General features: G+C 39.4%; 1 protein-coding gene across 1 annotated transcript; it reads left to right on the top strand.

Annotated features, from left to right (window-relative positions):
• Positions 1-1,266: 1,266 nt before the first annotated feature.
• CSRP3 (cysteine and glycine rich protein 3) lies at positions 1,267-15,153 on the top strand. Its single transcript, XM_068194165.1, has 6 exons — positions 1,267-1,405; positions 7,224-7,354; positions 11,137-11,305; positions 12,674-12,809; positions 13,273-13,366; positions 14,473-15,153. Exons 2-6 carry the CDS (start codon positions 7,243-7,245, stop codon positions 14,550-14,552), a joined length of 591 nt encoding a protein of 196 aa, XP_068050266.1. The 5' UTR covers positions 1,267-1,405; positions 7,224-7,242; the 3' UTR covers positions 14,553-15,153.
• Positions 15,154-15,315: the final 162 nt, after the last annotated feature.

The raw sequence follows: 15,315 nt of genomic DNA, 5'->3' as shown, positions 1-15,315 counted from the left end.
CAAGTACATGCTCTATAAAAGATGAGTGAACATTACAGAAGGTTCATCCCTCACAAATGTCAGGGGTCCCAATGTAAGTCACCAAGGGCACAGACACAAAGATTTAAGAAGCTTCTCAGTGCTTCCCATGTGTTCCAAGAGGGAGTTCAGGCCTGCCCCAACCCCTTCTTTCTGCCCTCTTACAAGGAACCCTCATATCACACACTGCACTGTCCCCTCTGTATTTGGCTTTATCTGATACAGAATAGTTCCATTAACTATCTGAGAAGAACGACCCAGAAGAGATGGAGTCCAGCTCCTCTGCTCAGGAAAGAAATAGTCTTTCAATTTTACACCAAGGACCTGTCTCTGCATTATAAAATCTGTGCCAGACTCAACAGCAAACAGGTTTATAGGTTCCTAAGAGTTTTCTTAGCAGCCTCAGCTAACAGACCCCTAAATCCTAAAGTCTGACATGGATTTGTCATCTAATTTTCTTATGCTTCAATGAAAGTCCCCAATTTGAGACTTTCAGCTTGAGAGTTCTGGTGTTTAACCCCTGGGATGGACCCTTTCATACACAGCAAAGTCCATGTTCCTGAAAAAAGTTGCTAAATTCAGGTATCTGCTCAGAAAAATAAGAATTAGCTTCTAAATATTTAAAGCCCTAAAAATAAAGACCTGTAAAAAAAGTTTATATTTTACTGCCCACATCTCTAACATATCTGCAGCCTCGTCCATTTCCAAGGGGCTCAGTCAGGCATGGCAAAGATAATTGCAATAATTACACAGGCTAAATATTATACATATTATCTACCCACCTTAATGCCTAAAAACAGTAAAAAATGAAAGATTTTAGGTAAAAGCATAATCCTCTGTATCCTAGAAGACATACCATTTGTATCTCTCAAACCATGAACTGCTGAATGAAATGCTATTTAGTTTAAAAGTGCTGTTTTCCTGGAGGTGCTACAAAAAAGTTTTGATGTATTATTATTTTTAACAATTATTTTGGTAAATTACTTTTGACAGTATGACCATTAATAATGAAATCATCATTTCAAGGACTGTTATTTTATGATTCACATTCAAGCAATGCAGTAGAGCAATTATAAAACTTTAATCTTTATTTCTGATTTGTAAGGCTGCAGTCAGGAATGTCCTTTAGGTGTAATCTGAGGGGCTGCATTGTTGTTCACCTACTCACAAGCAGACATAAGGGAACAAAATGCCAGGCTTTTGTCAGAGGTTATTTTCAGCTTGGTGATAGCAATGGCATTGCTCAGAACCCTGAAACTCTCACTCCCCTCCCCTCCCAGCTTCTAGGGCTGGCAGAGGTGGTCACTGCATTTAAAGAGAGCAGGAACCCCTCCCGTTCAAACCCTTTGAGACCCAAGAAAAGAAGGAGAAACTTCAAGTGACTCTGGTGAGTAGAGCCCCACGGGTTCTGCCAAAAAGGGTTTGGGCTTTCTTTTTATTCCTAACAGATGATAGAAGCAATTTGTTTCCTGACAAAGAAAACCACATAGGTATAGTACAGAAATATGAGTCCTACAGAGCAGTGTTTTAGGTTTGGAGTAGCCAGTAGAGAGAGAGACTCTTCTGGCTCAGCCAGGTGAGCAGCTACTGGTGTTGCAAGAGCAGGGCTAGGGGGGATCCTCATTAGAGACACTTGTTTGGACTAGGCAAGACTGGATAACAGAAGTTTCAGAATGGTTAAAAATTTTGTTACAAAGCTACAGAATTATTTTCCCGCAAACAGTCAGTCTTTAGAAAGCACACGTACACAGCATAAAAATTTGTGTGCTTTCAAAATGATATCCTAGAAGTAAAAAACCAAAACAAACCCCCCAAAATATTCAAAATATTTAATGTTGATGACCAACTGGTTTCATATCAAATAAGAAAACTTCTGTGCAGACTTGACAAGAAATGGCTAGGTAAGAATGCAGGATGGAAGAATTATTCCCAAATCCATTCTTTAAGCACTCTAAGAGAGCATGATTGGTTAAATCTTCAGAAAAAAAAACCCAGTAATTCAAATAAATAAATAAATAAATAAATACATAAATACATATGTGTTTTTACTATGGAAAGTTTTCTGCCTAAAGGTAAAATTATTTCAGAGAATAAAGCCGTGCATGTAGATAAAACAATTCTGTGTCTTATCTCAGTCATCACAGTGCTATTTCAAAGTCTGTAACAGTTTTGCCTGGCACTTAATGGACTTAGTGCAGGGGTAAGGATTTAGAGAAGGATCTTGTGGAAGGAATAGTGAAAGCTAATGGCCCCGGATTAGGCCTGGAAAACTGAATGGGTCATTTGTACAGCAGGGTGAAGCTTTCCACAGCCACATGGATCAGATTGAAACATGAGTGTGAATGTACAAGCATGTGAATGTGGGGTGTGGTTGGTTTATAAGTCAGACTTAAGTACCTTGTTCTAGCATCAGGATACTGTATTTTTTGGAGATGCAATCTTAAATTTCTGCAAAAGTGTGCATCAAGGAAGTTTCAAAGGAAATGTGGCATCACTAGGCTAGAAAATAATAGAAAAAGTGGAAGAACAGAGATGAAAGCAAGGGAATGGGGCACTATATATCACCTCTCAGCAATGCACATGTGCTTCACATCAAGTAACTTAAAATCTTTTCTTTCAAAGTGCCACGTGTAACTTAGTGTGACTAGTGTCAGTGAAAAATCAATATTTACTTTCCAGTGTTGGAATTCCCATACCTTGACCTCTCTATGTCACTTTACAGCAGATGTAAGGGGAAAATGCTGGTTATTATGAGATTGTGGTGGAAGCTCAATGTATGACACTGACTAATAAAATTTACCTGTAGCCACAGCCCGCTGAATGTGTTGTAATATCAGAAATACGATTATAAACACATAACAAGATCACATCTCCATCAAATGAGCTCAGTCTTCAAATACAAATGAGCTCAGTCTTCCCTCTGTTGTGAATCTCTCCTGCTGAGGGAGAAGCATGTTCCACAAGGGGCTGGATTTTGACAGAAACACCTCCAGGCTGTTCAAGACGTAGTGGCATCTCAAATGCAGACACATCAAAAGAAAACCTCACTATGAGTGTCAGTTGCAGAGAAAAACCACAGCAGCATTTTTTTGCTATTATATAAAGGAAGACATATCTTGTTACCCTCATGGTGCTGGTGGGGTGAGTACCACTAAGGACGGTCAAATGAGTCATGGTGGTCACAGGACAGGTCACAGCAGAGCTTTGATTAGATACCAGAATTAAGTTCTGGCTGCACTAGCATTCCCACAGGCTTCAGCTGGGAAAAGAATTTCAAATATGGCCTTAATACTTTGCATTTCCATGTAGACAGGGATGTGTGAGTTTTATATTATTATTGCTTGTGTGTTAGGTAAGGAATCAAGGAATCAGTTTTCTCATCCTTTGAGTCTAGACTAAGCAGCTTAGCTGGGACTAAAACACAGAGAGATGCAATGCACACCCTGCCCACCACTCCCACTCAGCATTTCTACTGCCAGTGGTCACAAAGACCAATATTCCCCATTCTGTTTATCCCCTTCAAAGCCATCCTGCAGCACATGTGGCAAAGACATAACTCTGCCAGGCACACAATACACAACTCTGCAGTTCATTCAGATAAGACATGAGCTCTAGACTGTCAAATGCATAAGCACATAGAAGGGAAAACCTTGTGTTTAGCAAGGAAGCACCAGAATTAATTCCAATTAATCCATTAATTAATTACATTTTTCACCTGCAGCTCAGTCAGGCATTAGCACTGCCTTTTACTCCTCCACATTTCATCAGGCCCATACTGCATCCACCACACACTTAGATCAATGGATCAAAATACATTTTTGGATTTTATCCTTATCAATTGCACTTTGATTAGAGAGAGAGAGACCCTCTGTGCCCTCTGAGAGTGATGTGACACCCAGATTTGGACAGTATGACTAACAGCCCAAAAGAAGATGGCTCACAATGTTTTCATGCCTGTGCAGAGCACACAAACACTTCAAAGGCTTCCTTGCTCCAAGCCCAGCCTACAAAGTAGTGATATAAGCTCTAAATAATGGAAGGCATGAATCCTTGGCTGCACATTTGATGTATAAATTCTGCTCCATATAGAAGCTGCATTCTGAAGAATGACACAAGCTGCTGAACAGCATTTGAGCAAACCCAAGAACACTCCTCCAGCTTAACAGCACCCTGAGTGCCCACACGTTGCAGCTAGCACTCAGATGTTTCTGTGTCACACATTTCTTACCTTTAGGATGAGTCTGCTCCACTTCCCACCAGACCACCAGAATATAAGAAGTACCATGTGATAAGCAGACAGTAAAAGTTAACCAGATTAAGACAACAAAGTTCAGGGAATTTCACAGGGATTTAGACACTGACACCCAATGAAATTATGGGAAGTGGAGATTTTGGATCTATTTTCTTCTGATAACAAATGGGAGACCAGGTTCTATTTCTATTGAAAGGATGGAGCTTTATCCACTGTTATAATTTAGATGAGTACAAAACTATGAGTGCCACATCCCCTATGGAGATTACCTTCTCATGGTGACCTTGCTGCACAGGCAGCATCCCCAGGGATGGCCACACGGCTCCATAGGGATGAGCAAAGCCTGGACAGGAAGAGCACAGATGTGCCCTGGTACCTCACCCAGGTGTTCCTCCAGCCAGCACAGACATCATAGCATGCACTTCTGCTCTTACACCAGTATCCTTACAGAAATATTTCTGCCATACCTTTCTTCTTTATGCTACAGCTTCCCATCAAGTGATGCCAAAAACCCATGGAAAATGTGTATGCATGCCCAGTCATGTTACTATAATTAGCCTCAGGAACAATGATCTTTCTAAGAGCTTTAACCACAGCCCTTGACAGGACAAGGTTCACTATCATACTTTATCAGAATTTTTCAGAGATTATATTTTCCCCTTCAGCTGATGATGTAATTGGAGTTACTTTCCAACAACTATCCTTGCTGCCACAGTTTAGAGGCTTGGTGTACCTTTGAGGAGACCTAAGAGAGAGGAAGCAGCTTTACAGAGACCAGAGGTACAAACCACTCTCCTCCCAGCCAGCTGTCAGTGCTGCCTCAGTTGGGAAGGGATTCCACTGGAAACCTGATTTGAAAGGGAATACTGTAGACACAAAAAAAATCATTTTAATTTTCAAGGAAGTGTCACAAAACTGATTTTTATCCACAGTTGCTCTTCCTTCTTTTAAAATGTTTGAAGTATCGCTTTAACTGTTTTAATAAGAGAAAGAAAAAATGGCACCAATACAAAAGTACTTTAAAAGCAGAAGAAAATACAGAATGGCAGAGTGAGAATAAGATTTTACCTACATGAAAGATTCCTTTCTGTTCCTTTATCTCACATTTAAAAGAAATTGAAAAACTAATTTAACAGTGCTATTCAGTGAAGGCTTCACTGAGTGAGAGAGATCAAATTAATCATCTGTTCATTGTGCACAATTTTGTTTCTTATTTCAGCTACATCAGTTTTTTTGCTTCTCACTTGTTACATTACAGATAAACAGTTAGAAGAAAGCTGAGTTTTCATTTCCTTTCTGCATCATTACTGTTTTGGAACTGCCAGAGCAGTTCTGCTCCTGAGCAGCCTCCCAAGAGAGCTGGGAGGGTCTGGAAGAGATTAACAATGCTGCTGCTGTGTGACAGCAGAAGGCTGGGCTGGCTGAGCTGGGGAGGGTGTTCAGCTGAGCAGAAACCAGCCTCCCAAAGAGGAGGAGAGGTTGGATCTTGCACGAGGATGACAGGTACACTGTCTAGTGAAGGTAGCTATCACAACAGTGACAAATTACACAGGGTTAAGGATATGCTAATAACTGCTGTGGTAACTCAGAGATGTTTGGATATGCTGGTATCTGCACTGTTATCAAACACAGATTGCAAAACCTGCCCCCATTGCCATGTCTAGAGTGCTATTGCTTCAGTCTGTGACCCTTCCTTTTGCTGGACAGACAAATCTTTCATACCCCTGCAGGATTTTTGGTCTTAGTTGTCAGAAAAGATTCCCCTCAGGGTGCAGAGCTGGCATGCCGACATTGTTAATTTCATTCTGAAATCCAGAAGATTAAAGTGCAGAAGTCACTGAGATGATGATAAGCACAGGACATTAGTCCAATGTAAATATATAGTAAAATGTTAGTCTAAAATGCAACTAATTGAAAATACCAGCTCTGTTACATCACTGCTGTGATAAATTCCCTTCTCTCTATCACCTGACCTCAGAAGAAAATTCTCAAGTAGCAGGCCTGATTCAGCCTTCAAAATCCTCCTCTTAGTTAAAAGTACCTTTTGCTGAATTTAATCAAACAAAAATAGCACAAGCAGGCTTCAAAATAACTATAATAAGAAGGTGACTGGTTTTCCAAGAAGGAGGAGGAAGGCCCATGCCAGCAGCTTGGAACAACCCGATAATGTGGTGCGCAGATGACAAGATGACATCCCAGTCTTTCCAGAAACGATGACTCAAACAAGAAAACAGAAGGGCAGACTGGGGCCTGGGGTTGTTCCAGGTGTGTGACAGCATAATCACAGCGAGAGCACTCAGCCTGACATCAGGAGACCTGGGCTGGACTCCTGCCCTCCTGTGTGACCTTGGGCAAGGCACTCCAGTGCTAACTGGAACAGCAAGAACTGGAACAGAAACCACGGCCCTTTATTTTCTCTGATGTTTAGATTTTAAATGCAATTGGCAAAGTAAAAAAAAAAACCACACCTCAAGCACCTCAGGAACCTGTCCATTATTACTTTACAATGGCTGTGCAGCACAGAGATCTTGTGGCTGTTTCATGAGGAACTCAGAAAAGGTTATGCTGGGGTACAGGAGAGGGCAGTGTTGAAAGAAAATGACTATTTGATGGAAAACAAACCCTAGATCCTCGTTTCCTGAAGAGGGTTGAGTGATCCTAGCACCTTTTCACTGAAACACCTCACAATCATTTCACATATTTACCATCACAATATACCAAGCTAAGGAATATCCTTTTTTAACGAGAGAATCACAGGGATTTAGACTGTCCTGTCCCCAAAGCAGCAGGGTAACACCCTCACTTCTGCTACCACACAGGTACGAAGTATATTGCAAGTGTGCAGTAGCAGTTGACTGGAGAGGGAGGAAAATAATTTTTTTTTAAGTCAAGCTGTTCCATTTAAAAGAATTCACATTTGCTGTTGCATTTATTTATGTATTTGATTTCCTAGGTTAACCCTTCAGATAAGGATGCCGAACTGGGGAGGAGGAGCTAAGTGTGGGGCCTGTGAAAAGACAGTGTACCACGCTGAGGAAATCCAGTGCAATGGAAGGAGTTTCCACAAGTCGTGTTTCCTCTGCAGTAAGCTGGGCTGAATGGTTTAACATCACAGCATTCCCATAGCTCTGTATAACTCTTCCATTAAAGCCAGAACATTTATTTTTGTCTTACTTGGCAGGCAGTTTTGCTGCCTTTTACCTGGAGCATTCTGCCTCTTGGGTGAATTTAAGTTTAAATAGTTTAACTTTAACTTTAACTACTTTAACTGCTTTTCTTTGTCCAAATATGAAATTGATTTTGTCAGGGACACAAAGGTGCTGCAGAATCCCAGTATCTAAGGCCATCTCCAGGACTTTCTTCTTTCTGTCCCACAGTGTGGCACACCACAGGTTTGCTTCAGGTTAAAAAGCCCAGCAGAACTAAACAAACAGCACTCATCAGACAGAAGGATGATTACTTCTTTACTTTTAGGAGATGATTACTTTCACAGCGGATCCTGACATTAATTTGTTTCACACCAAAAAGCTGAAAGACCCTGGTGTCATCAAAACCTCCCACCAACACCCTGCACATACCTCAGCCTCCTTCCCATATTTCACGTAGTCCCATTTCACTTAATCTTTCCCTCCACACTCCTCTGTGATGTTTGACTTCCAGGAATTTTGCTTTCTCTTCAGAAGAGGTAGAAATTAAAAAAAAAAAAAATTCAGAGAGAAGGTACCAATTCAGCTCTGCTTTTCCTTTGTGGAGAGGGAGAGAGCAAACAATTTGCTAAGAACTAAAGATAGCTGAAGAGTTTATTTTGCAAACAATACTTGGGATTGGTACCTTTGCAGTACGACTTCCAGCGTGACAGTTTAGGAGCCACTGAAACCAATTTTCTCCCTCCCTTTCTGGAGGGATAGAGACTTCTTATTTGGAGGCGTCAGACTAACTTTACGTGCTTAGCTGACACAGAGCAGGTCCTTGCAGAATGAGACCAAAGGACACACCTGAGTTGTCTTTGCCTTTCTCCAGGTGCCCTAAAAGTGATGCCTGAAAGTCCAGATGATGCCTTTAGTGATGCCTAAAAGGACAAGTAAGAAAAGATTCCCTCAAAAAATTTTCAGTTAACTGACAACCTTCAGCCAATTCTTACAGAATAGTAAAAGGAAAATCTCAGTCTCAACTAAAACTTTCTTAATGCTTCCATGTTCTGCCCATAACAACAAATAGTAAATAAAGATCTGCCCTAATAGAGCATAGTTATGAATATTTCTCAAGTGTAGTCTTCATTCTTAGTACAACTGAATTATTTTCTTCTAATGATTCATGATAAACAACTTACATTCATTAGCTGTATCAAAAATTTAGTTTGTTGTGGGGCTTTTCTTCATTGGTTGGTGTTGTATTTTGTTGTTTTTTTTTTTTTTAATGTTCCTTTATTTGTCCCTTGTTTTAAGTCTGAATTAATTAGTAATAGGTTAGATACTAAAAATAGTATTCCCATCAGAAATATGTTTAAGGTCAAAACCTAAAGATGCATCTAAGTTGCCCAGCTGGCATTTGAAAGGTATGTTAATTGGCTTTACTTTCCCCCATGATTCACGTACACTATTCAGCAGCTCTGGATGCCTCAGGATCACGTATCACATTCATGAGCTTTTGTATGAACCATTTATAGGATTTCATTTCTCAACAGAAGGAAACCAATTCTCCCCAGCCTAAACTCAAGCATGAAAACAGTTATTTTAGCTGCACTTTTGTATATTTCTATATAAAACTATTTCAAATATATCCTCTATTTCACATTATATTTGCCCAGGCACACAAAACACATCAATATTTTTTGGCCAAAGAGTTCAATTTCAGCAGAATTATAAACAACTCAAAGCAACGCGTTAACACAGGAAGAATCAAACAAGCTAAATTATTTATAACACTCTCTCTTCTCCATAGTTTTCCCCTACAAGTATTGCAAGAGAGAAATTTGTTTCCAGCAATCCCTCCTTCCCATGCAGACTCCTGTTTACCTGCAGACTGATGTTTCACCGACAGCTTTTATCCAAATTGCAGCTGTGATGGACATTTGGCAGGATCTCACGCCATCAACCTGGATCTCCTCAGTGCCAGCAGAACAGAATCTGTTGGCAGATTATAGGTCTCAAAGTTATTTCAACAACAGCACTTCAAGGCCTTTTGCTCCATCTGTTGTGGTGAATTAATACCCTATCCCTAAGGTACCAGAAATAGAAACACTTAATCCACTGCTAGAGTTTCCATCATCCCTTAACTCCCTTAGCAAATACAATTATCATCTCAAAGCAAGACTGTAGTATGAGGAGATCAGGTTCACACATTTACAGAAGTGTTTCATTTTACTTCTGTTAAGTATAAAGGTCTTTGCAAATTATTTTTCCCTTCATGCAATACAGGGAGGAGGAAAGCCACAAAGATAACCAGAGAGCTCGGGATGTATACACATAATTATACTGCCCCTTAACAGCAACCTGGTCTGGGGGTTGGAACTGCATGATCTTTAAAGTCCCTTCCAACCCAAATCATTCTAGGAATCTGTAATTAAAGCTGCAGAGGTTCCAGGGTGTAAATTCCCTGTGGTGGATAAATTGAATTGAGAGGAGGACATTTAAAGTAAACGTGGGGGAAAGGGTCTAATCAAACCTTCAGGTAGCTCCTCCAGACCTTCCACTTCCAGCCACTTCCAATACTTCTGTATTTCACAGCTTTCTGTTGCATACATGAACTCAGCAACTTTGTTTTCCAAGCTATCAATAACCCATGACTGGAATGCCCTCTGCAGGGCAAGCATTTGTTCTAAGGAACCCGAAGAGAAAGTTTTTGCCTATTTTTAACTCACTTCTAATCAACCACTGTTGAACAGTGAACAGTTTGTAAGAAGTACTGAAATAGTAATGTTTTAGCATACTGGAAAATCATGGTTTTCAAGAGAGACTCTGAATGGAAAGGTCTTCCTCTCTCTCTCTCTCTCTCTGTGGGGTGGAGGCTGTCTCACACTGAGTTCCCCAAATGGTACAGCAAACACAGGCATGCACTCCTCACTAAGTAATAAGGAGTGTAGCTAATATATTTTTTCCCATTCATTATTAGTAGTGCTGTAGAGGACATAATTTGTAATTTGTATTTGTATTCCCTGATGAAAGCTGGGCATTCCTATGACACCTTCTGTCCAAAAGTCTGCCAGACCTTTCTTAGTGAGTTAAACTAAGCTGTCATTCTCTGTACCAAAGATGATTTGTAGGAGCTCTGTTTGGGAATGGCTACAGCCAAACTCCTGTCATCCTGGAGGAAGTAGGACAGAGCTGACACCTGCTTTGCCTTGGTGCCACAGTTCCAACAAATAATGACAAAAAAAAAACCCAACATGTCCTGTCTGACTCCAGAGAGGAGTCGATGTTAAAACCTCTTTCAGAAACACACCACATCAAAACAGCCTGGGCTGAGCTGAGAAAGCCCCCACAGACTCAGAGCAAGTATTCTGACAAGGCCAGATCAATGTCCCTGCAACCTTCTTTCCCCCCTTATTTAAAATTTGGGAGTTCAGGATGCCCAATTTCAATCTCAAGCCCATTTTAAGCTTCACAGATCAAGATTTCCCCTGGGGTTACAGGATAACTTCAGAGTGGCAAAAGAAGGACGGGTTATGTGCACACACACGTACCTCCTTCTTATTTCAGCAACAGCCCAGTCAAGTTTTATACTGACAAGTTTTATACTGACTGGCTCCTTTCCTCACATTTTTAAAGCTAAACAAAAAGGAATACTAATTGCAATTATTTTGAACCACATAAATTCAAATTTGAAAAGGTAACTGCTGATACGTGCCTTTCTCTCCCTGTTTTCAGTGGCTTGCAGGAAGGCTCTGGACAGCACCACAGTAGCAGCTCATGAATCTGAAATCTACTGCAAAACCTGTTATGGGAGAAAATACGGCCCCAAAGGGGTTGGCTTTGGACAAGGGGCTGGATGCCTTAGCACTGATACCAGAGACCACCTGGGCTTGAACCTTCAGCAGTGAGTCAAACCCCAGTGACAGCTCCTTTTTCTGGTCCTATTTGTCTCTTACCAGGGTATTTTATATATTACATTCTGTTTCCATAACAATATCGAGCATAAGGAGCAGAGCAGACTTTCCTACACCCTTTCCTTCCATGGACACAGTAATTCACAGTTTTTAATGATGCTCAGTCTCTTTAAGCCTGCTTTACAAATTATACCCTCCTTCAATAGGCAATTATTCTGGAGAAGCAGCCGTTATATGCCACCACACATGTAAATATTCACTGCAATTGTAATCTGCCATTTCTAGCACAGTGGTAAAGTCCCATTGACCATAGAAATTTTTTTTTTTTTTTTTTTTTTTACCTTTTAGATGCTAAATTTCAGTTAATGTTTTACTCTTAGAGAAATAATCACACTACCCCATACTGTTAGCTCTCCTCTAAGTGGGGGAAATAACATATCTAAATCCTCCCTGTGGTTCTAATAACACTTACAAACAGACTGAGAATGTGTTTGAACAGAGAAATTCTAATGAGATACCATCTTCCAAAAGCACATAATTAGCTCTGACAGTTCATTGTTACAGGATTTTCCTGCAATTCTCAAAGCTGCACATTTCTAAATCAATGATGCTTCTTCTTCTTCTTTCTGGTGGTCTACTATATAGAAACCAATTAACCAATATGCTGTGCAGGAAATAAAAGCTTAAACAATATATTTAACTGTAGCTCCTTGTACCAAACAAAGCCATTACCGGCAGAGTTCTGCACTCAAAACTGTTGCATTCTGTGGATAAAATGACCTGTTGCAGTCCAACTATCTGGTAATACAGAAATCATTCTGTGAAAGGCTTTATGCACAAAGATTTAAAGCATGAAGTCCAGAAATAAAAAACAAAGCTACTTTTCTGATGTCATTTTGACCCAAGGCCAAGTAAGAACTCCATCCCCTGTCCAAACATTTCACTGCCTAATGAAACTATGGCATGCAAAACCTGAATTTCTATTTTCAGTTTGCTGAGTACCAGCAGATAACCAGTTACAAAGACTAGAGACATCTTTTCCTTGTATTTTCCCTGTTACCTCTCAATGAAAGAAAAATGGTTTTTACTTCAATTTTCATTAAATATAATCTTTTGTGCATGTGGCTGCTGCCAGCTCCATGAACTTAGCCCAGAACAGGTAATTTCAGAGCTTACAGTAACAACTTCTCACACAACACAGAATTCAATAGAATACTTTGATTTTCTTCTTTTTTTATCCCCTTTTGCATGTCAGAGATGAGCAACTTAGTATTTTTTATGCCTTATTTAAAAAATAATTAAATCCTTTTTCTAAAGAAGATAAGATTTTAAAGCAGCTTTAAAAACTTCTGTTTTAGGGGGTCACCAAAGCCTGCTCGCCCTTCAACACCAACTAATGCTTCAAAGTTTGCCAAAAAGATGGTAGATGTGGATAAATGTCCCCGTTGTGGCAAATCAGTGTATGCTGCAGAAAAGATCATGGGAGGAGGAAAAGTAAGTAGTGACTTCAGCACTAGGAAAAAAAATCCACTGTTTTATAATGGTGAGAAACTATAGCTAAGAGGTCCTTGATCATTTAAATTTTCATTCATAAAGAAAACACGAAGATGAATTTGCAAATTGCTACCAACAGGTTTAAAATCTTGTACTTTTTGTAAATATTTTTCAATTTTTTGCTTCTTACTGATGTCTGAGGACCAAGCACAGATTACTGTACAAGCTGGCTCTTCCTCCATCTCTGGGTATATTTATAAACATTTATGTGTAGTGGCAATTGAAGATATATTAGACAACGTAACTGAAAAAAGGCTAACCCAGAATGACTAAAAATGGAAGCCACAAGATCTACAAATGAATTTTAACCTTTCCACACACACAAAGCAGTACTTTTTTGTTTCTTGTACCTGCTGGCCATGCACTTTCTGTGCCACACAATGAATTGTCTCCCCTTGCTCAGCCTTGGCACAAGACCTGCTTCCGCTGCGCCATTTGTGGGAAGAGTTTAGAATCCACGAACGTTACGGACAAGGATGGAGAGCTCTACTGTAAAGGTGAGAGTTGCAGGGAGCTGAACGGGCATACAGAGTCAATCTAAAGTTAGTCTCTTTAGATGTAGGGTTGCCATTGTGATTTACCTTGCTGTATGCTTAATATCCGCCAAGAAATTCCATTTTTGTCTTTTTTTAAAAATCTTCTGAAAGCAAAGAGCTACAGTAACATTGCAGTTGCAGCTTCTACTATTAACATTTAAATTTTAAAGCTATAATTTTTCTACAAATGGGACAACCTCTCAAATTTGTCAGACCTTCTAACAGAGCACTGGCCATATCTGCTGGGCAGGCTCTTGTACCTGCACAGTCTCACTCACTAAAATAAAAAATCCACAAAGATACAGATCTTTGGCCCTCCAAATCAGAATTCTTGCCAGTAAAATTTTAAAGATATTTCCACTGCATTGGTAGCACAGAAGATAATGTGAAAAAGGCAAATTACACATCTAGATGTTCTTCTCAGATTCACGAAGTTCAGACTTCACTTGACTCCTAGAAATTGTTTAAGGGGGAAGAAAAGTACGTGAAGCTTTTATATACAAAGCTAAACTTTACAGATAACCCTGAAGAAGAATACTGGAGTTCTGTGACTTTGGGTACAGTCTCTCAACCACAAGTGGATCAAATGAGCATATTTGGAGAAATATGCTCACCATTACCACTTAGCAGAGTTGTGATAAACAACCATGCACATACTTACCAATATAGAGTTCAAATGGAATTACTTAAATGCCCATCAATAGTTTCTGGATTATGCTCCAGTTCTTCTTAAAAATCTCTGGCTTACTCTGTATTATTCATTAGACCAAGTTTTACTGAACATTTTCAGATAGAAAAGTAGCTTCAATGAAAGTATTATTTAGATGTAAAAAATATATAATTTCTTAACTTTCTTTGAGATCGCCAGATGCAACTTCTGTGTAATTCAAATATGTAATACCAGTTTTACTATTAAGACCTGGATAGAGTTATGGGAAATACACTATTTCAGATTTCCTTCCTTTTTATCAACCTAAATTTGATAGTAATTTAAAAATTAAAACCGAAAGACATTTACCTCCGAGATCCTTCAGAGTACCACTTACCTCCCACTCCTTCTTTTGCAGTTTGCTATGCAAAAAACTTTGGTCCCAAAGGAATTGGGTTTGGTGGCCTCACTCAAGTGGAAAAGAAAGAGTGTGAATGAGAAAAAATGGATGCATCAGACTCAAACTGCTGTTGATGACACCAAGTGATAGCTGTCAAGTAAAACATTAAACAACACATTGCTAAGTACCTAGGGCATTTGATTAAGATTTTCCTCCTTGCAGGAAAAATTTGTGAGTTGTATCTTAAGAAATTCTTACAGTAGATTAAAAAGGTACAATGATAAAACTAGACTCATGTTTGTGTTTAGTATATAAAGATAAGGAACCTCATGGAACATTATTGCTTCTTAAACTAGTACTTGTCACATTTCAGACTGGAATTTTAAACTCATAGTGCCCCATTATGATAGGGATCCCTTCTGGACTGAAGGGTCCTGGTGTTCCCAGTTAGATTGTATTTTCTTTTATTCACAATGTTAATGTGTCTGTATTTTCACAGTCTCCTAGTTGAATTTTGAACATGCTGGCATTTGTGTTAGAACAAGTAGATGTTCTTTGCTTTGAGACAATTAAAAAGGATTTGAAATTACCTTTCTCTGAGGGAGGTATTTCTAAAAAAACCCAACATTTTCTCAGAATACAGTGTTATAAGTTGTGTCTGTTTTCAAGCTACAATAAATTACTTATTGCTTCACATTATTTTTATTTGTATTTGCTTGTGCTTATGCATTCTACAACGTTTCAGATAAATGGATTTCACCAAGATGAATTCTTCTCCTCACAAGAATTGCATTTCACTACAGTACTTACGATGTCTAGTCTAGATGGTATCTGGCTTTAATTTCCTGATCTTGAACTCTT

The sequence above is a fragment of the Anomalospiza imberbis genome, chromosome 6, assembly GCF_031753505.1.
Source record: "Anomalospiza imberbis isolate Cuckoo-Finch-1a 21T00152 chromosome 6, ASM3175350v1, whole genome shotgun sequence".
In the NCBI taxonomy this organism is placed as follows: Eukaryota; Metazoa; Chordata; class Aves; order Passeriformes; family Viduidae; genus Anomalospiza; species Anomalospiza imberbis.
Note: the sequence above shows the minus strand (reverse complement) of the source record. Positions and strands in the feature narration are given on the sequence as shown.